Consider the following 22,061-nt stretch of genomic DNA (forward strand, 5'->3'; position numbering starts at 1 on the left):
AGTGTCTATGTTTTCTCGACAGCTACTGCTATTAGGGCTCATAAGGCACAAACAGTCTCAGGAATTTTATTCGGTATTTTGCAGACAAATAACAACCCCGGTCTCTTCCCCGTGGTGTCCAAAGGCTCGGTTCTGCCTCGCCGGGTAGTCGTGCCGGCCGAGAGGAGAGGCTGCAGGAACACCTTGCCTCTCGGAAGCACCGAGGTTTGCTTCTTTTCCCCCTGGTTTCACGGAAGATGAGGGGGCTGAGCATGTAGCGGGATGCTGTCAGGCGAAGTCGTGGTGCTGCATCAGTGTGAATGAAAGCAAAATTAAGGGCTTTGCTGTCGGAGGGGGGGGAGGGGGGTATGAAATAACAGCAAGAATTTCCTGGCAGAGATCTCTTCGCCAGCTTCGCATTAGCTTTCATTCACTTGATGCATTTCAGTGCATGCATTCAAATAATATTTCTCTGAGAAATGAAGGGCTGTCTTCAGTCAGCCAAGTCGCACCTTAATCTCTGTGCCTAGTCAGCAGAAATAGAGGTCGGTCCTCCTGAAGAGCAGCCGAGGGTTTTAGTATGAGACTGAGCAGGGAAGCTGTCAAGAGCCAGGTAACAGGAGGTGCAGAGCAGAGAGACGTGGCCTGGCTGAGCCTGTTGGATGTCAAGGTGATGAGTACACGGGCATTTTCTCTCACGTTTCCTTAGTTTCTACATCGGCATCCTGTGCCACGGCTTGCCGTGCCGCAGAGCCCAGAGCCGGGGTGGGGGGTATCACAGCCTGGCTTCGCTTCACCCCCCGCCCCTGCTGCGCTTCGCAACGTCTGGCAGATCTGCCAGCCCCAAACGCGGGGACTGTGATGCGGGGGCTCTTCAGGTGACCCGGGCCCAAGGCTGTGATGCCAGACCGTTACGCGTAGGTGGAGGCAGAAGCGTTTGGATGGTGCCTCCAATCTCCAGGGGCACGTATAGAAAAATGACCCGCTATTCCAGCACTGGCCGCGGTGTGTCTGCTGGGCTGCCTGTGTCTGGGAGAGGTGGGACACGTAAAGCCATGATGCCTCTGCTGCAGAAAGTTAATATTCTCCGCTGTGGAATGAGCAGTCTCTCCATTTCTTCAGTATTTGGAGCTATAATAATAGACCCTGCACTCTGAACATCAGACTGCCTGGCAAGCGCATTGGGAACTTGACAAATCTATTGATTGGGGAAGATGACAAAGGAAGAAATGACTGCTCCACACTAATCGTTTTGAAACCTTCAGTCATACTAAAGAACACTTGTAAGGCACAGCAAGTTAAATATGCTACATGACCTAGCCTCACCCTTGCTAATTAGTATTAGGCAGATCCCAGAGCATCTCTGCATTGCCGCTTTTGTGTTTGCCGTGTGCTCTGCGAAATCCTTCTGGTTTCGGTGGATGTGCTTTCAAGTTGTCTAGCATGAGCAAATACTTTGAAGCAGGTGCTAATCAAAAGAGCTAGAGCAGGAGTTTCTACATCATCCAACATCTTTTTTAAGTTTAAATATATTAAGATCAAAGACGTTTATCGCAGTGAATACACTGTCTAAAAATGCATTCAAAACCTCAGTCGAAATAAAGTTGAGGAATTCACTAGCTGTAAACTGCTGTCATTATTTTATGTTGTCAGTTCATTTAATATTTCACTGTTAATGTACCGAAAAACTTGTAGCGTTCAAACTGTTTTGTGGTTGCTGATGCTGCAATGACAGATGGTACTTTTAAAGGAACAAGTTATGTTTATGTTGCTAAAGCTGGATTTTAAATAGTCACCTGTCGAACTCAGCAAAACTTCTGTAATTTCATTGCTACTTCTGCTATAGTTCTAGTCTAATTCTGTACGAACTTTGCCCAGTAAAAACACTGTGAAGGTTCATTCGATTTCCGTCACTCTCACTTGTTTCCATTCCAGTAAAAGTAAAGTAAAACTGGAATCTTCGAAGAGAAGCATTTGTGTGTCTTTAAAAACGAAGTGTCTATTAGACTGGGTTTTTTTTATGATCCCTGTCTCTAGTTGTGGGACTAGAGCGTGGGACTAGCGACTCATATGTAAGAGTCACTTTAATCACCAAAGTGAAGCAACTGTTTTGGAGCAGAAACTGGAATCGTAAAATCACCAGAATTTGGGTCAAAAGATAAAATTTCAAACTCCAACCAAAGTTCTGGGCTTTGATGAAACCTATTCTTTAGCTGAAATTTCATCTTTAAGAGTGCTCTGTAGCATCAGATAACGTTGCGGATTACAAAGTTAAGGACAATATTTGCATCTGAAACCATGGAGAAATACTAATCCCAAAGAATTCAATGGCACCACTTACACTGTAGGAGCAGCGTAGGTGCCTCGGGCCCAAGACGGAGTTATCCGCCTCCAGGGCTGATGCTGATGCCCACCTGCATCTTCAGCTTGCAGCAGCCCATGGTGGCAGACAAATGGGAAAGAGCGGTGTCTGTCCCATGAGCAGCTGACTTCCAGGCGGTCTGTCCTGCCAACGGCTGGGGAACACCAGGTCAATGGCAGGTCAGGGTGGCAGTCGGTTCTTCTCTGTTAAAACCCACCTCAGCCATTCTGTACTTGCCTTGTATTTGCTGATGTCTGAAATGCTGTCGCTAAACTGAATATGCTGTTTTCACTTGCAGCTCTGAAGCCTTTGTGGGTTGATTGCCAAGTTAATGATTTATACCTTAATGCTCCATTTAGGGCCCTCGTGTTTATCGCTCATGGCGCTGGGGAACACTGCGGCCGCTATGATGAATTGGCCCAGAGGCTGACAGGACTTAACTTGTTTGTTTTTGCCCATGACCATGGTGAGTAGCCTAAAACAGTACTTGATTTACAGCAGCTCAGGACTTTACTGACGCAAATGCCATTAACGCTACTCAGCAGTGAGAGAAGAGTTAATAAAATATTTACACCTCAGCATAAATGAGAAAGGGATCACCTGTTGCTCTGTAAAGATCTGCATATTGAGTCTGTGAAAAGCTATCCCTGTTCCTTGAGTTTTCCTCAGCCTTGTCATTGATATTATTGCTGGCGCTATTTTAACCTCTGTCTAAGGATTATTTCTCTTTCACCTGTCTTTTGGGGGGTGAGGAGTTATTATCCACTGCGGAAGTGGGACTAGGAGCCACTTCTGTTGGATCCGTGCTCGTTGTCCTAAATGATCCCAGAGGGGAGGCTGAAATGACAGCGCCGCTTTCACACACGGATACAACTAGACAGCTGCACCCCTGGGACGTGGACAGGCGTGGAGACATCACAGACCTTTCTTTGGCCACATCCACAGTCCAGTAGAGGCACCGGAGCTGGCTTACACACCTCAGCTCTGACGGGAAAGCAGCCTGAGTGCATGCAAGGCTGTGATAACCCAGCAACGCCACCTCAGCCCTCAGCCAGTGGGTCTGGGCCATGCTGTGCCGTGTAGACTTACTGTCCCAGCCACTTCTGGCTTGAAGATCTCTGCTCTGTGCTCCATTCTGTGATGTAGGTATGCTGGGAATCACCACATCTCCCGCAGCACATGAACTTGGACATCCTGATAACATATTTGAACCATCTATCCCGGTTCTTTGGTAGCCTCCAGTCGCACCTGACTCTTGCAACTTCATGAATTCCTTGTGCTTGGAGGTCTTTGCTTTGTTTTTATCATTGCAGATCACTGCCTCCCTGCAAGAGTCACTCTAGATATTAGCAAAATGAATCAGTGGGATTAGTGATGGTAGTGGACAAACGGCAAGGCCAAATTCTGAGCTGACGTATTGAAATGGGATGAATCTCGGTGTAACTCTGATCTCCTTCTGGCAGATCCTCCCCTGACATTGGAAAGTACACTGCACCTCATTGGGCAGTATTCTGCACTTTACTTGGCTAAAGCTGAGTCTCAGACCTGCCCCTACATCTCCTCAAAGACAGGACTGCTGAATCTGAGCTTGAAGATCCTGAATGTGGGAGGAGTTAGAGCACGTGAGGCATTGCACCATTTAGTTTGCGAGAGGAAAGGCAAAACCTTATGGGATCCAGGTGACCAAGGCTTCCCCTCGCTTTTGCTCTCGTGACTCCCTTTCAATCACAGCACTGCATTTGATATGCAAAAATGAACCCTATAGTTGCCCTGAAAAAGGGAATACCTATCCCTCGGGACAGCTTGCAAGGAAAATAAATAAATCCCATGTGATTTTTCTGGGCAACTGATCACATGCCATATTCGGGGTGGCTTTACAAAGACATTTGACTGGTGCAGAAGTATCATTGCTGACCATATGAGTCTCCTTCTCCCACAGTATTTCTAAATGTTGATTCATTCATTTCGATATACTTCCTTCTGAGTTGGACGTAGGCTAGCAGGAGTCTGCAGTGATCCCAGCAGAAAGTGTCTCCATGCCTCTCTGTTTATCTGTATGGCGTAAAGTTCATGAGAAAGGCGATGGAACAGGCCACGTGTTGTCCACTCTGCAGCTGCCGTGAGTAGACCACAGATAATATATACAAAAAGTTACTGAACTCCAGGACACAGAAGCAATTTGTTCAGAGCCACCATGGGCCTACGAGCGACTGCGGTTGCTCACTGTGCATGCTTAATGTCGTGCCTTAGTTCCTCATTCCCTTAAAACTTGATAAAGGTTTTAAGAAGTACAGTTAAAATAACGATATTTGAAGGAACAAACCTAGGAGGAATGATATTATTGCGTGTATTTGATACAGAGAATGCCTCTTCTATTGATGGCGAAGGGCCTTTGGGGTGAAGGTTCCTGCCAGGCAAGTTTTAGTTCTGTATAAAGAGGCCGTTACCTGCTCTCTTTTTCCTCGAATATCTTTTTGACTAGAGAAGCATAAATATTTCATGGTTTCTTTCTGTAGACTGATGTTGCTGGATTAATTAGTTCACTTCAGTTAGTACAAATCTGGTTGCTCGGGTCAATTAACAACTTCATTCTCCCTGTCAAACCTACAGTTCTCTTTGTAAAGTCAGTTTGCTTTTTCTTCATCAGCAACGGGGAGAGGGTAAAGCGGAACCCAAAAGCAGAACAATCGAAACACAGTTGTGTTGCACAAAGAGCGAATTTAACTGAGCCTGGATTCGCTGTAAGTTAGAAAGACAATTAACGTATTTTAGGGTCTGTAAAATAATCTTTGCACCTAGAGAGGTACGCAGTGAGGATAAACTTTGTGTGGTGGAATGTGGCCTGAGCTGGACACCAGTGAGAGCTGAAGGACGTAAACACCTCCATTCCCAAATTTGCTGGGATCACACTGGGAATTTTATAGCCTTCCTCCACCATTTTGTCCATTCCAAATCACGTCACCAGTGTGTTCCTGCTTTTTGTCCCGTCCTTTGGATATCTTTGGGTAATATTAATTATTCAGTTGTGTTTGTTTGCAAAATAATTGCTTTCTGTTCCCCATGTCTTACGGTGGCTCTTAGTCTTATGAGCTTGTCATAGATTTCCCAACCTGGACTTTTATTCTGATTCTGGTATTCTCATGGATAAAATTCCCAATATAGGCGCATTATCCGTGAGATTATTAATGCAGTTCCACGGCGTGGCTAGCATGATTTCCCAAATGAGTTGGGAAGTTACTAGGGCTGCAGTCTGCGTGACTTGACTGATTTATATTGTGTCTATCCTTCAGTCAAAAGAAGGAAAAACAATTTCCATTTATATTGCTGAGTCTGTAGGAGCTTACGCGCTGGCTGTAAATCTTGCCGAAGGCTGCTCTGCACCACGGTTCCCTGTTACCCAAGGCTTCAGCAAATCGGCTGGCACTTCACAGAGCAACGGTATTCACCCAAATGTGTGTCTTAGCGTTGCCCCGTATAAAGTGTCACTGGTTTAGTTCTCTTAGCATGTCATTTACTCTTTTGGGTAGTTCATAGTAATCCCAAGACTGCCGGACCTCATAGATATGTATTAGAAATTTTCCACAGTGGTGGTGAAAATTTAATTCCAGAAGACCTCTTAACCCTGCATCTAATATTGTTAAACTGCTTTGTTGTATATCAGTCCCACGAAAGAGGAAAATGGTATTTCTTTCTAACGCAGCATTTTTTTCTGTGGTCTCTTACACGGTGCTTTGAATGGTCAGGTGACAGTTTCCCATGGTTTCTGGGCTTGCTTGGCGTGCAGCTTCGTGAAGGCAGAGTTAAGGCTCCTGGGACGACCTTGCTGTACATTTCTGCAAGTTTTAGATATTTTAAAATGACATCTCACCTTTTCAATTTCTCTTCTATACTACTATTCCTTTATTATGGCAACATTCTGATGACAGAAAAAAAGAGACAGGCAAACATATTAGGTTATTGGCAATCAATTTAGGAAAGCCCTCTTAGAAGGAATACCCGTGGGAGATTCATCAAAGTGGAGTGATATTGTAATTTTTCAGTCAGTCACAGGCAGATTGCAGCTCTGTTAGCTAGAATGCAGTATTTTTAGGGATCTGTAAAGCTGAGAGCCAAGGAAAATGAGAATAAAGGATAGAGAATGTGGCTTTGTTTTCTCACACCAAGCATTTTCAGTTGGTAAAGCACATGATGTTCCAGCTATCCTCATCTCTCTTCCTGTAACATCTCATTTGCTGACATCTTATTCTCTATGGTTGCATTACATGGCCAGAGCCCAGAACAACCGCAGTTTCACCTTCAGAACTACGTGTCAACTAACAGCAGTTACAAAGCATTTCCAAGATGCAAGGGCCACAAAAATTCATTTACTTCTCTCCTACACTCTTTAACAGCAGTGGCCCTGACCCTCTTGGGTCTTGCTGGACTTGCTGGTGCTTCTTACGGGTAATGGGACTGTCTTACGGGAAGATGAGGAAGGTGAAATACTTAGCCCTTAGCCCTGGCAGCAGTTCCTAGCCCTTAGATTTGCTTGATGACAGCCCCTCCGACGTCCCTCTCTCTCCAGACAGAATAAAACCTCTACCTGTCCTGGTACGTGGAGACCTCCGGCTCTTTGACCCTCTTTGAAGCTGTTGAATTTCCCCACTCTCGAGTTATGTGTAACGTCAGATCAAAGCAAAGGGAAAGGTTGCCGCTCTATCAGCTTATTCATATTCCTTAGATGTTTCTAACTGAAGTTCAGCTTTCTTTTTCAGCCCCGCTGCTGCTTCGTGTGTGGTGAGCATTTCTGATGGGTTAGCAGGTCCCTCTTAGACACCTACTGCTGCTTGTGCTCCCCATTAATTTTCTCACTGTTTTCTCTATTTGACAAAGCACTTATTTCTAAGCAGCAGAAAATAGCTGGAGCGGAGATTTTTAAATGCATCAAATATTAGCTGTTTTGGTTTTGGGTTTTTTTGGTTTTTTTTCCAAGTGATTGCTATGTTGTTCTTGCAACTGTTAAAAGACCATTTTGTTGATGAGAACAGAAGGCTTTTATTTATTCATAGCGCTGGGAAGGATTGATCTACACAGAAAGGTTAAAAAGGACTAAACATGGTAAAACTGGGAGGGGGGGGAAATGACTAAGAAGGATGTCAGCATTAATAAGAGCAAGAATTAGGGTGGCGCTGCCAGTGAGAAGTAACAGCTCGGGCAGACCAGGGCGAGGGAGAGCAGCGCTCCCTGATGATGTGATCAGGCAGGCTTCGGGGCCATCTCCAGGGATGGAGTCGGGAAAGCCTCGGCAAGCGTTACTCAGAGCTGGTTTGCTCGCAGGGCAGCACAACCCTTCCCCGGTGGCTGTTAGGGAAGGCTGGGCGTGGGACCGCTTACCCGTAGCAACCTCTTCTCTTTCTGCTTCCCCTGACTGACTCTACCTCGCCAGAGCGGGCGAAGGTTAGACTGCTGTTCTGCAGAGGCATAGCAAAGAGTGGCACTCATTGTTTTGACAGGAGGCTTACAATGGGTTGTGGGCATTATTTTTTTTTATTTTTTATTTTTTTTTTGCTAGAGAAGGGCTCCTGGCTTTCAGCGTAACACGTGAACACCACTGGAAATAAAATCTTCTCTATGCAGTACTGGAAATAACCACGGGTAGCTGTGGCTGTGTTGATATAAGGACACAGGTGAAGGAAGGAAGGAAGATTTGAAGCTAGAAGAGATACCTTTCATTAGATTGACTGTGGTTTGGCCTGATTTAAAAAAAAAAGGCAAGCTTTAGAATATGAGAGAATTACCTTAAATCTGAATTATCTGAGAATGTAAAGATACCATTCTGAAAGTAATACAGTTACTTGTTGGGATCATTTAGTTTTAAGGATAAATATCTTTAAAACAATTTTCATGGCAGTGGTATAAATACCTAACAAAATGTAATTCTGTGGAAGAGGGACATGGGTTAGTGGTGGCTTTGGCAGTGTTAGGTTGATGGTTGGACTCGGTGGTCTTAAAGGTCCCTTCCAACCTAGACGATTCTGATTCTATGACGCATTAGTATTTGCAGGAGTGCAAAATGACTGTTCTCCCCCTTCTCAACCATGTCCCCGCAGCAGGAAGAACCTCACACAGAACTGGGATTTGCTCGCACGTGAAGTTGCACAACCTGAACCATACCAGCAGCCATACCCTGAGCAGCTGGATCGCCACGGATGGGCTCGTCCTTAGACAGATGCTGTCCTTGGCTTAGGGAATAGAATATAGGACTAGTTGTGTATCTGTATTCCTGCATCCTCTTTCGGGCTTTTTCTGAAGTCATGAAAGCTGTTCTCCCAGAAGTTCATAGTGCTGCCCAGCCCCATGCATAAGGACAGGCCCTGAACCTACTGCATGCTGCAGGCAGAGCTCCCGCCACAGGGTAGGCTGGCGGGCAGTGGGATCCGCACTCCTGCAAAACCAGAGCATTTCCCACGCACAGGCGTCGGGGCAGCGTTGGAAAACGCTGTTAGAGTTCACAGAAGGGAGTGGTGGCTGCGAGGGCAGGAGGAGAGTCAGAGCCAGCTGTCAGGTCGAGTTCCCCTCGCTCCCTGTGTACTTCCTCCGCATAAAACTCCACTTTTCAAGAGTCAAGAAAACTCTTTCTTTTAATATTTTTACTAACGGTTCCAATCTGAAGACTCCTAGCCCATTCATGTTTGTCGAATGAGGACTGCTGCGGGGGCAGTTGCCGCTGATAGTTCATTAGGATTGTCAAGCAAAGAAGAAGGAAGTTCTTCGGAGCTTCAGATTAAACTCTGCAAGTACATTCCCTATGGGGAAATTAGCCCTTTTGTTCTTCAAATTATCTCAGCTTGTCTGTCTTTCAGTCTTTTATGATAATTCATTTGGAGCAGAGAGAGAGGTGATTAATCTGTCCCACCATGATACAAGTGTGTGGACGTAAATCTTTGTGCGTACAGCTCTGAAAACTGCTAAATTGAAAGCTCATGACAGAGCAAAACCAATGGGAATATAAAGGAACACTTAAACGATTCTTTGACCCTTGATCCATGTCAAGTGTCATATGGACCTGTGAGCCCTGTCTGGAATTCATCCGTTCTCCCCTTTTAACCCGGGGGAAGACTGAGTCGTAAAGGTGGCTGCGACGTCAAAAGCGGGCAGTGATGTCGGCTGCATGGCGCGTGGGTGGAGAGGGAAACCGAAGGGACAGACCAGAGAAGAGCCATGCTGATCTGCCCCAACTCTCATGCTCTCTCTTTCGATCGCCCTCCATAGGTTCCTCTTAGCAGGAGGATCCCGGAGGAGATGGCTCTTTGGCCTGGCTGGCAGAGCGCTGCCAGTGATGTTTTATCCCTGTTTTGACTCTGTATTCAGTACGGTCCCAAGCCAGCCTTGCTCTCCCGAGCCTTTCCTTCTCCAGATGTTGAATGAAGGTAGCAGCCAGGCTTATCTGCCTTCCAGGGCAGCGGTGAGGAATGCTTAGCATGTGTGGGGCACGCAGGAGGTGAAACCACAGAGCGTAACTGCAGGGTGAGAGTTCAGATACTGCAGTACTCCCTGTAATTCCTTAGGCAGTGAGAAAACTCTGAGAACCTGGAGCAAAGTCCTCCTATAAAACAAATAGCTACTGAGTAAACTTCCTTCTGCCACCCTTTGCTAACTCCTGTATCGATTGTGGGGATTCTCACGTAAAGTGGGGCTGCAGTGTGCCCTTCTCCCAACACAGACGTGAATTCTGAACTTGAAGACCAAAAAGCAAAATTAACTCGAGGTGAACTGGGAGACCAGCCTCTCCGCCGCTGATGAGCTCCAGCCAAAGTGAAACCAGTCGCTTCTCACCTCCAGCCTTCCTGGAGTGATGGCTGGTCTTGTAGCACGGGATCTCAGGGCAGCAGTCACAGCTTGCTCGGGAAGACAGGTCATTCCGTTTGAGCCTTTTTGAAGTTACAGGAAAAATTATTCATACTGCGAAAAGATGCATCTTTCCCCCTGCATTGGACAAGACCTCCCAGAGGGGCCACGTCCCGTGTCAGAAAAAGTGGTCTGGATACACCTCCTATAACACAATGATGCGGAAATGGGCCTCTAATTGTATGGGAACACAGTGTAGCCCAAGGGGAGCATCCTGGGGCACAACAGGCAATTTTAAGTACTTGGAGATGGGTTTTATTAAATGGAGGTGTGGACACTATGATTGTTATTTTTGAGCAGCTCGTTACAGACCTCTGCAGCCCAGTCTTGCTCTGGTGAAGTCATCTCAGCAGTGATTCTGCCGCTTCGGCGCTCGCCCTTCATCCCCACTGGGATCACACAGCCCCGAATCCCTGCCTGACTTTCAGGGTAGTGAGCAGTGTTTCCGTTTGAAGAGAGAACTACACACCAGCAAGAAGACACCAGGTGAATCATGAAAGCAAATAACCTCCAGTGTCTCGTGCTCTAGAGTAAGCCACAAGCTGGGACTTGGAAATGCAAGTGTGGCTTTTATTTTGTTTGCCGTGTGACGGCAGATGAAACAACGCTGTCGAGGCAGGAAGCAGCCAGACCACGGCACACTAGAAGAGGCGGTGCGGCTGCACGCAGCTGACGTATCTGACAGAGCGCACAGAAGCCGCAGTGGAGTGTTTTCCTTAAAACATTTGGGTTAGGAAAGGGGCAGGGGATACGCAGAGGTGTTTCCCCTCCACTCAGGGGACGAGTCTTTCTTTGTTTCAGGGACTTCCCAAGAGTAATACTGGAGCCATGCTGATGCAAAAGTGGGGAAAACGTGGTCCTGCGCTTATCTTTTAGGCGAGGGGGTTCAGAAACTGTGAGGACTGGCTACACCTTTAGCTCAGACCCATAGGAGCAAGAGCACCTGACATCAGACATGTAGTGTCAGCTAATGTGTGCTATGAAAACATATCAAATCAAACCTGGGACGCTCAAAGCAATCTATTTATCTGACCAATTTTATTTTTTTTAAGTCATATTTAATTGTGGTATAACCAGTGTTATAAGACAGGCAGATAAGTTCTGTGCTATGACCCAGAGCTGGATGCAGGCGTTTTTTGGATGGGGAGGAAGGCAATGCAGATGCTCCTTCATCACTGCCCCTACGTGTGGACAGTGCTAGGTGATCGTGTTGGACTGCAGTAAAGATTGCAAAAGAATGGTTATGGTTTCCTCAGTTACTCTGGAGCACTTACTGTGCTCCTTCCAACCGCTCAGCCATTTCCCCACTGCTGTAGATCCACCCTGTAACAATAGATCGTTGAATAAACAACAACATATCATCCGGCCGAACAGGATCTTTGGCTCGGGTCCTGGGCTTGCTCTTGATGCAGCAGAGGTGTGGGTCTGAGCTCTGAGTGAAGCAGAGCTGGGACACCCTCGACTCCAGCCTTGCCCCATCCACCTTCTGGCACGAGCCGTTCTCTTTCCTCGCTGCCTCAGGTGATGAGAAGAAGGTGCTACAGAGGCAGCTCCTCTGGCTTTGCTGCAAGCCCACTTCATGAGGGAATCCCTTTTGGGGCACACTGGGGTCTGAGGAGCTGGCTTTTTACTCTGGAAGAAGCAGGCCGTGCAGTCTGCCCTAGTTCTCCTAATTATTCCCTGCTTACTAATGAGCAGAGGGAGAAATGTCAGTGGGTCATTCCATGAGATAGTACATCTTCTCAGCAGCTGCTTCTTGAACAAAGCCCCGCTGTTGGCCTTCACACAAGGAGGCGTGAGGCTGTAACAAGGGCCCGCAGTGAGAGGGGACACAGCCACAGAAAGAACAGAGTGCTCCCTTTTGAGCACAACGACTCCGAGCGTGGAGCTGTGGGCACTGGCCACCTTCCAGACCCTGTTCCTCAACCTGTCACTGTTAACTGTTAGCAGACAGGCGGCACGGCGGAGGAGAGACATGTCACTCATTCGGGGAACTTAAAAGGCTTCCTTCTCCCCATGAGGGCTGAGTCCTTCTTCTGGCTTCCCCTCCGTGACTCTGCCTCTCAGATGAGAGATGCCCTCTGTGATAAAGAGGAGTGGGCCACTACATTTCTGTCGGGTGCCAATAATGTTGTGACTAAGTGATAGGAATTTTGGACGAGTGGTCCTGGTAATCAGGAGTAAAACATCCTTTATTTGGACAAAGGGTTCACTTTGGTGACTCGGGGAAACTAAAGAGGAAATAGCCTTGACTGAACTGAGTTCATTTTGTTTTACAACCTGTTGTTTTATTGTCTCAAAGATCTGTGCAATTGTCATCTGTACTCATTCTTTAAATATATAAATCAATCCCCACATCAAGGGTGAAATTCTGCTTTCACAGCTGCTCAGATAAATCCAGGATAAGTCCGTCACTGTGTCAGAAAGCAGGTTCAGGCGTGTAACTTGTAACTGCGTTTCCTAGTAGCGATGGGGAGTTGGCAACCTCGTGTGATGTTTTCAACAGCTTACTTGCTCTCCCATAACCAGCTTTGCTAGCTGTGGGAGTAGGTCTGCATGCAAGATGGTTGAGGGTAGAAGGACAAGGACCAGATTGTTATTAAAGAGCTAAGGCTGAGAGAACAGATCGTTTCATGTTGCTAGCTATGTCTGTTATCTGGGGCTATTGGACAGACATCAAACTTGCTTCAAACTTTGTTCCAGGGTTCATTTCCTTCACTGACATCCATGGCAGGACATTAGCTCATGTCAGCAAGGGCTTTGGCCTCAAGAAGTGTCAGAGGAATCTGTATTCTTTAATGGGGAAGTTAATAAGTAGATGTTGCATATACTATCAGTGGACCTTTTTCATTAATGGCGTGGATGACGGGATGCAGAGTACTTTCAGCAAGTCTACAGGGGTACCAAAGTGTGGAAAGCGAGCATATGCTGCAAGGCTGCTACTCCCAGCGACCTTGACAGGCTGCAGAGATGGACTGGCAGGCACCTCAGGAAGTTTTAACAAAGGCGCTTGTGAAGTTCTGCATCTGGGGTGAAGTAACCCCATTCCACATTAAAGGGGGGGCGCTGAATGAATAGAAAGCAGCTTTGCAGAAAAGGACTTGGGGGTCCTTGCAGACAAGTTGAACATGGGTCAACAGTGTGACCTTGTGGTGAAGAAGGCCACCACATACTGAGCTGTATTGGAAAGATTATAGCCAGCAATTCAAGAGAAGCGATTATTCTCTCCCATTCAGCATTTTTGAGACCACATCTGAAGCACTGGGTCCAATTTGCTCCCCAGTAAAAGGAAAACATTGACATACTGGATCAAGGCCAGAGGAGGGCTGTCAAAACAATTAGGGTACTGGAGAACAAGATGTACGAGGAGAGGCTGATAAAACTGGGTTTATTTAGCCTTAGAAGAGAAGGCTAAGAGGGGATCTGATTGCTGTCTACAAGTCCGTAGTGGGAGCGTGTCGAGACAGCACAGCCCGACTCTTCTTGGAGGTGCACGGTGATGGCATGAGAGGGAACCGACACAAGTCACAGCGTGAGAAATCCCAGTTAGATACATGGAAAAGTTTTCACCATGAGGGCAGTCAAAAGCTGGAGCAGGACCCAGAGAGACGGGGAAATCTTTAGTCGTGGAGGTATTTAAAGCTCAACAAGGCCCTGAACAACCTGATTGAATGGGAATCACTTTGAGTAGGGGCTAGAACTAGATAATCTCCGTATGTCCCTTCCAGCCTCAATTATTCTTTATGAACTAAAGAACATCCTAGCTGCTAGCACTTGGGATGTTGCTTCCAAAATTAAAGCACAGGGGGTTTTGAAATGGGTGGAGAAATGACCCTCTTAAAAGCAGACTTTAATGGTATCTACAATTAGAAACCGTTTCATCTTCAGGGAGATGCTTTTTGATGTCTTTTCACAGTGAGAAAAAGGAAGCGTGTTTAACTTTCACCTTTACGGGGACAGTTTTTCCATAGCAACAGCATTTCATTAATGTGACTAGCTTTCCTATTGTTTATTTGTCAGATGTGTCTAATTTGGAGGAGGTTGTTTCAGAAGCTAATTACCGATAATTCCTATAAATGTATCTTCATACAGGTGTGGAGTTTGTCATCCTATTGAGTTACAAATGACTGTTCCAATTTACTGAGCACCGTTTGAAAAGTACAGAAGAAAATACATTTTGTGCATATAACTCCTGTTGGATTAAGACATGGTCTGGTTTCCATCAATACCTTTTCAGATAGATAACGGGAGCCAAAGGAGCACAGTCCATCTCAGTTAGTGTCTAGTTCAGGACTAACCTGGAGGAACGGCCTTCCTAAGGAGTGCGGTTTCAAAGAGAGCTCTTATTTGCACCGAACAAAGGCAAAGGACAGGCAGTTTTGCAAGGAGAAGTAAAACGTATAACCAGCCAACAAATGGCCTAAACCTGCCATTTCATCTTCATTTTTAATGCACTTTGCGCCCTACCTGCATTGGAAACCACTGAATAAAATTGCTCTTGCTGAACTGAGCAGCTGCGGTGTCAGGGGAATTATCCACTAAAGCAAGGAAAACTTTTCAAAACTTCGAATGGGAGAACTGAGTTTCCTTACCACATAAGTAGGGGTCTGAAGTCATGGGAGGGCTCGCTTAAGGTCCGTGCACTTGTGTGCTTGCATCAGAACTGGCAGCCTCAGCCTGTTTTTCACCAAACGCTGCTATTAACAGATTCCCCGGGCCTGCCCCAGGCAAACCTAGCGCACCGTGTTTGTCAGTGCATTGTAAAATGCCGTGAGCTGCCACAGGCTCTGAACCAGCAACAGGTTCATTCCCAGTGAGGTGTCAGCCCCCCACAGCTTCGCGGTCTATCGGTGGGCGTCCCTCTTAGGCCGGGTTGAGTGTTGGAGCTGGCATTGCCTTGCCAAAATAAAGGCGCAGGAGCCACCCATATACTGCTTTTTGTACTTTGTAGTTTTCCCGTTCGTTGCTTGGTTGTTTATTTGCTCATTCATAAAGTGTGGCGTGTTGCTGTAGAGCTGGTGTGCCTGATTCAAATTGGGGGATTTCCTCCATAAAGGACCAGCCCTGTTGGTTTTCCGGGGTGTAGCTCGATTTGTGACAGACCATGAGCCCTTTTAAGGGACTGTTTCACAAGTCGTCAAACTAATGGACATTCTTCGTCTCAAAAAAGCTGCAGAGACCTTTTAAAAAACCAAAACATTCTCTAGCAGTGACTGCAAACACGACATTGAATATTGCAGCAACAAGCCACAGAAGCAAAGTAGACAATGGACGAGGGGAAAATTCATCCTTTTTTGATTCTCATATTCAGACTTTGCCCTTTTTAATCGGTCAGGGTGTTGCAGGGAAACATATTTGGTTACCATTTTTGGTGTTTTCAGTTAATCCTGTTCCTCCTATTGCACATTCATTCCGAATGCGAAACAGGACATTTCTTTGTTTATTAAAACATACTTATTAGGAGCGCAGACAGGAAGACACTCCCTGGGTTATCTGGTCTTTTGTTCCTGCAAATACCATCCCCGAGTCTTTTTCACAAATGTTTTTAAGCACGTTTGGTTGCCAGCAAACGCTGTTCCCGCTGAGCATGCCGTTCCAGGCTCTTGCTCCTCTGATTCTTAGAAACTTCTCACTTTTTGTCCCCGTGTTGTTTTGACCACTTTAGGGCTGTATGTTTCAGTGCCAATGTTTTTCTCTTCTCCCTCTAGTAGTTACCCACAGTGTGCTAGTTAAGAGCGTTTCTCTTTTGGTCTCGCACGTTGTCTGTGGAGCCTGGCAGGGCGTTAACATTAACTGACGTCTCTCCCTTATGTACCACGAAGCCCTTGGACCGTTCCTGGTTCTGCCTCTCCTTCCCCCTTCAGGCATCCGGCACATCCCGTATGTGCCAGACACCCTCAGCTTCGCCTCTTGCCCCTTCAGGGATGGTGCCAGCGTGTGCTTCCAGCTCAGCACTGCAGCTTCTCTTTAATTCCAGAATGCCTTTAATTTAAAGCCATGTTTATAACGTAATTCTTAGCAGTTTGGGGCTTTATTTCTTAATTGCTTGAGCTCCACGTCTCCACACACAGCATACACGCTTGCACCCTCTGAAGGTGGTCGCTAAATGTCACTAACTTTGGCGGGGCCAGGATTTGACTCATGGGTTTTAAGGTTGTTTTTCCTATTTTAGAAAGAAGCTAACATGTCTTGGGCTGCTGCTTTAGAGAAGAAACGATCAGTTTAGCTGATAAAGGAGCGTACAGGGAACTGTGAGGATCACGGTTGGTAATTTGGGAAAATGATTTTAGAATCTTAAACAAATTAATCTTCATAATTGAAAACCTCTGGCAGTGTGATCCTCTTCGTTTCCGAGTCCATTAGTAAAGCAGAACATCTGGTTAGCCTCTGGTTCACTCTCCAACCCAGAGGAGTTTTTCCAGCGTCACAGTAACATTCCTTCCAGCCTTGAGCATCTTCCTTCTTTATAAAACCAAAATGAGGATTGCAAAAGATGCCACAAAACCTGTGGCCGGCTGGAAGAATTCTTATCTGAAGGTGTGTGGAGCCCACTCTGAAGCTTTCTGTGCAGTCTGGCTGTCAGGGAGCTGGTTGCAGCGGAGGTGGTTCGGTCTCGTGATGCACCAAGACATAGAATGAGAACTCGTCAACCCATTTCTGTAAGCAACAGCCAGCCCTCAGGTGATAGCGTAACTTGGTCTGTGCCAGCTGTGGCCAAATTTTAGTGACCTGAACTAGAAAAGCTTTTTTGCTCGGTATTCTGAAGACTTCCCTGGATTTCACATAGCTTTAGGTCTGGCCTGTGGTCTGTTATGTTTCAGTAGACCAGCAGCTCTAGTAGCCACGGATCTCTCTTGCAGGTAGCCCTTCCCATTACTCACAGGATCAACCCTGTATGATTCAGATCAGGATGCGGCTCGTTACGCGTGGCAGTAGTAGACTGTGCGAGAAGGTGTTTGGAAGCCCCCACTCAGCTCTGCCACAGGTTCCTCGTGGATCTCAGGAAAAACACTTCACCTCACCACATCTCAGTTTACTTATGGCAAAACGCGAACGTGCCACCAGCCCGCTTCCAGAGAGCTTGCAGACGAACAGCCCTGAGCTCCAAGAATGCAAAACTGTTACTGTGAACGGCTCTTCGCAGGCTGAGAGGAAGATTCAGCCAGTGAAGAGAGCAGCTTAGAATAAAATATCTCACCAATATTAAAAGGCACGAGGCATAAAAATAACAAAGGTTAAATTGCAACCATATAGTGTTTTCTTATGTCCAAATGCTAAGGATTTGCTTGCGGAACTGCTAAGGAATGGGGTTGTGGGTGGAAAACAAACAATCGCATGTCAGATAATTACATGCTGGTTGAGTAGTTTGGGGGCTGCATGTCCTTGGACTGAATTTGCATTCAGGATTGCACCTGGAAGCTTGACCACTTCACAAACCATGCGGAAAAGTTATTCTGTACCAGCTAAGCCTGTGCTTTACTCCACCCTCTGTCAGTATTGCCCCATCAGTCGGAATAAGCTGATTTAACCACAAGGTGAGATTTCCTACAGCGTTAAAACTAACGCCGCAGAGCCTGTCCTCTGGCACTCGGGGGTTAATTTCACTGAAGAGACCGTCTGCAGATTCAGTTCGTGGGGAAAGCTGTAATACCCACAGCATCTCTAATGCTGGGATTTATTCAGGGCTTGGCAGCACTCTCCAATTTGAGAATCCTTGTTTAGCTTCGAAAATAGTTTTAAAGAAAAAAATGCTGAATTGTAGATCGTACAAAGACTAACGCTCTTGACCCTGATGCCTTAAAATTGGCGTTCTCCACGCTGCGCTGATTTTCTGGTTCTGAATTTGTCAAAGACAAAGCGTGCCGGGAGCCCCTGGCAGTTTGGCTAAGGCTGAGGAGCTAAGCGGCCGGCCCCGCAGTGGTGCCAAGTTCATGCTCGGCTGGGGGAGGGAGAGGAGGCCGGGGGCTGCCCTGAACCCAGACTGCCTGGTAGGACCCGTTATTTTGATGACAGTCCCCTGCCTTTTCATCCGCCTTGCACCTATCCTGCCCAGGTTTGTGAAGAGGACTTTCTCTGAGCTGCGAAACGCGCCCTCGCTGACCGATTGCGAAGTAGCTCGCGCAGCCCAAGAGCAGCGTACAAGTCCGTAACCTTCAAGGGCTCAACGCTTGTGCCTCTCTGGTGTTTACCCAAGCGCAGAGCTGGCAGCCAGTGTTCATTGTCTACTGTCAACCAGCCACGGTTTGGAATGAGTGATGGAGCGCACAAAGCAATAACCTGCCTGCTTGATCCTGACTTGTTTGGTAAACGTACACGTAGTGAGGATTTCAGAGTTGCAGGGGGAAGAGTTACAGAGAAAAGGGTATCGAGTGCTAAAAAGCGGCTGAAACAGTAACACTGAAATCAGTCTCTACCAAGAAAGGACAACAGCTTTTGCTGCAAGACGAAATTAGTGGAGCTATTTTCTGCCACGCTGCCTTCCCCGTGACTTTCTCCGTTGCACCATCTAAATACCACCCAGCCGTGAGCCAACTGGCAGCCGTGGGACTCGGCTCTGGCAGGGTTGTCCCACCCAGGAGTGCTCCCTGCCGGACCTGCCTCATCAGGAGGGTTTTTTTCTTAATTGTGGTTGCTGGGAAAAGCAGGTCCCGGTCAGGTCTGGTAGGGTTTGAGTGAGCTATAGCTCTGTGTGGATGTAGCCTGTTAAAAAAGAAAACAAAACAAAACAAAACAAGCCTGTTTCAAATAATCCACCTGCTGCTTACCCATTGAGCTTGTGCAAAGTGGGTATAAAAAGCTGTCGGCTCTGGAAGAGCGGTATTTCCTTCATGCCTTGTCAGGAACGGGGACAAATCCACTCTAATGAGGGTGGCACTGCCATGTGGGAGGGGTGTGCAAAGGAGGGAAGCAAAAAGCGAAAAATCTCTTTAAGTCTGTGGGAAAGCTCCCTTCGGGCAGGTTGATTGGGAACTGGAAGTACAGCCCGTGGGGAGAACTGACCCTGCACGCAGGAGTTTGGGAGCTGTGCTTCGCTAATGACCTTTTGGCAGATTAATTGGTAAAACACCTTGCTGGTATCTTAGAACATGATTCCCACTTTTTTAGAGGCATCATTATTATTATTATTATTCATTTGCCGGTTGCTGGAAAAATTATATAACCAAAAAAATCTGTGCCAAGATTGCTTTGGAATAGAGAAACGCTGTACTCCCGTGCCAAGAATCTCACAGGCTAAACAGAACCCACCGGGAGCCCTTGCTCTATATGGGAACTCGTGTTTATTTTAACATGTAAATAAATCGGGTGAAAAATGGCTCTTTTAAATTCTTTTTTTTTTTTTTTTTTGGTTGTTATTGATGTGGGTTCCCAATGGGTGGTCTGCATGGAGGGGAAGCTTTTGAAGATAGCTTGAAAGGAAGTTGTGCCTGTCTCCCAAGACATTAGTCAACAGCGTGGAAGGAGTTCCTACACGGCCCAGCTTTCCTCTTTTTTTTTTTTTTTATTTTTTTCTTCTTGATGCCTGATCTGCTGTTAGCAGGGCAGGATTAGCACTGTCTTGCCCGAGATGAACTGATCTGATTGTTTTCTCAAGCATAAAGGTATTCAAGGCAGACGTATGGATTTTGCAATGTAACCAGCTCGCTCGATGATGCTGCGGAGCGCTGGGCAAGGCTCCCTGCTCCGAGATCAAGAGGTGGGTCATTAACTTGCGGCGCTGTTTGGAGGGGAACAATCAGGCGGGTTGTGCAAACTCTCAGGCAGGGCAAATGAAACCGTCTTTAAGCAAATAGAAGAGCAAGAAATGAATGGCCTTTGTTAAGGAAAAAAAAAAAATGGAAATGTTTTCTGGTTAAACAAGCTGTCATTTAGGACTTAATAGCATGTGCGTGTTGGAGAGCCAGCCCACATGCCAGCCGTGCTTTGGAATAAATGGGCAGGGAAGGGGAAGGGGAGTGTGCAGTTCCACTCCAGCGCTGGCTTTTTCATTGAAAAGCCTGACATTTTGAATGGGTGCCCCAGCTGTTTTAAAGCTGGAACTTGGACCAGAAAGTTAATGCAAGTGGACTTTCATCCTTGTTTTCATCTGGGAAAAAATAAAGTTTGCACCCTTTTTTTTTTTTTTTCTGGATTTTATGGTACTAAAACAAGAGAGGAAAATTACATAGATGTTTTTAAAGCTAAATTAAAATAGCAGGCAGATTGTCCTTGGCTGCTCTCCTTTTCTAGTGAGTGTGAAACTTTAGCTACCATTAGCGGTATCTTAAATCATATGTGGAGAGCAGAAAAGAGGCCCTTCTCTGTTCTTAAAAGATCAGTGGCGTATAGGTCAAGTGAACTAGGGAGACCCTGGATTAACTCCAGCAAAGTCCCTGCAATTTTTTCCGCAGTGTCTGAGCACTGGTACTGGTTCTATGTCACACCAGAATAAGTCTTTGAAGACCAAACCTGATGTGAAATAAAGTCACCTCAACTAGTTCAGGAAATTATCTGCTCCTCATGAAAGGGCAAAATCTCAGCGCAACACTGCAAGAATAGCAGTTAACAATTATTATAGGGCCTTAAATAAAATCACTTGGTGCCAGGTTATGAGAGTCCTTAGAGGCACCATAAGTTGTGCCTCACTGATTATATATCTTACATTTATATTGTGATTTTCCTCCCATGGGAAAAGAGATCAGATAGGAATCGTTTCACCCATCACCAAAAGCAGCTCTTTTGCAGAGGAACTCAACAGCTGCTCAACCATCTATGCCGGCTTTGTGCACCATTTGCCAGTCATTGATCCCAACGGCCCGGCAGAGAAGGGCATTCCCTTCAGCTGTCTTTTGCTTTAGTATTCCTGAGGGCTGGCTTGGGAGGCGGCAGTGCAGAAGGGGCTGGGGAAGAAAGTGGAATACTGTTGTCTGTGAGCTTTGTGGAAAAGGAACCGGGCTCCATATTCCCCTTTCACGGGCCTCAGCTTCCACCAGCCGTGCCGCAGCAGCATCCTCATTCTGTGATAGGACTGACAAAGCTCCCCTAATCCCGGCAGCAGGGGAAGCGACTACGGTATGTGCGGGTTTTCGTACTGTCTTGCTCCGTTTCCTTACATGACGTCCATGGGGACACTTGTATTTCTCGTCTGGCCACAGCGACTGCTGTTTGTAAATGCAGCCTATGAAGAGCTCATTATTTTGCAACACAAACACTCAGATGGGGTTTTTTTTTCCAGCATGTTTTCATGAGCAACATGATGTTCCAGGAAGACTTTTAAGGAACTGTAATTGAGAGCCAAAATCAGCAACAGCATAAGAACTGGGCAAGTCTTCTAAAGCCAAAAGAACCGTGCTTGTATCCATTAGGGATGAATTGGCTCTTAACATTGACGGAAACAGTTTGCCTTGTCCGACGGAATTAACGACTGCTCTGATATGTACCAGGTCATTTTGTTTGTAATCTCTGGAGTGCAGAAATTTTAAATGGCTTCAGCAAGATGACTAGTTCTCTGCTCCCCAGCAATAAGGCACAAATAGTTTTAGTATAGAAAATTGCCTGTTTCTTTTTTTTTTTTTTTTTCCCTAACCAAGACAACAAACAATATAACTCTGTGTGTGCACTATGCTAAAAATACCTCGGCTCTGCAAATGTGTCTCTGATGTGGGAGGAGAAGGCTTTCAGTTTGCTGCACTCTTTGTGTGAGGCAAGTGAATAAAAACTATCCAGCAAATGCTGAAAGAAAAATTATTTTCCTAACCTTCAGAAGGAATAGGGAAGCTGATGGACTTGTGTGTTCGGGACAAGACTCCCTTTTGGTACGAGAGAGGCAGAATCCTCCTGCGATTCTTAGGTACAT

General features: G+C 46.3%; 1 protein-coding gene across 2 annotated transcripts in view; it reads left to right on the forward strand.

Annotated features, from left to right (window-relative positions):
- Positions 1 to 22,061, forward strand: part of MGLL (monoglyceride lipase) — a 67,062-nt gene that overhangs the window by 20,027 nt on the left and 24,974 nt on the right. For both annotated transcript variants that reach the window (XM_074602310.1, XM_074602309.1), the window contains exon 3: positions 2,701 to 2,807. In XM_074602310.1, coding sequence (XP_074458411.1) covers positions 2,701 to 2,807 — 107 coding nt within the window. The remainder of the gene's footprint in view (positions 1 to 2,700; positions 2,808 to 22,061) is intronic.

This window comes from Larus michahellis, chromosome 10 (assembly GCF_964199755.1).
Source record: "Larus michahellis chromosome 10, bLarMic1.1, whole genome shotgun sequence".
Lineage (NCBI taxonomy): Eukaryota > Metazoa > Chordata > Aves > Charadriiformes > Laridae > Larus > Larus michahellis.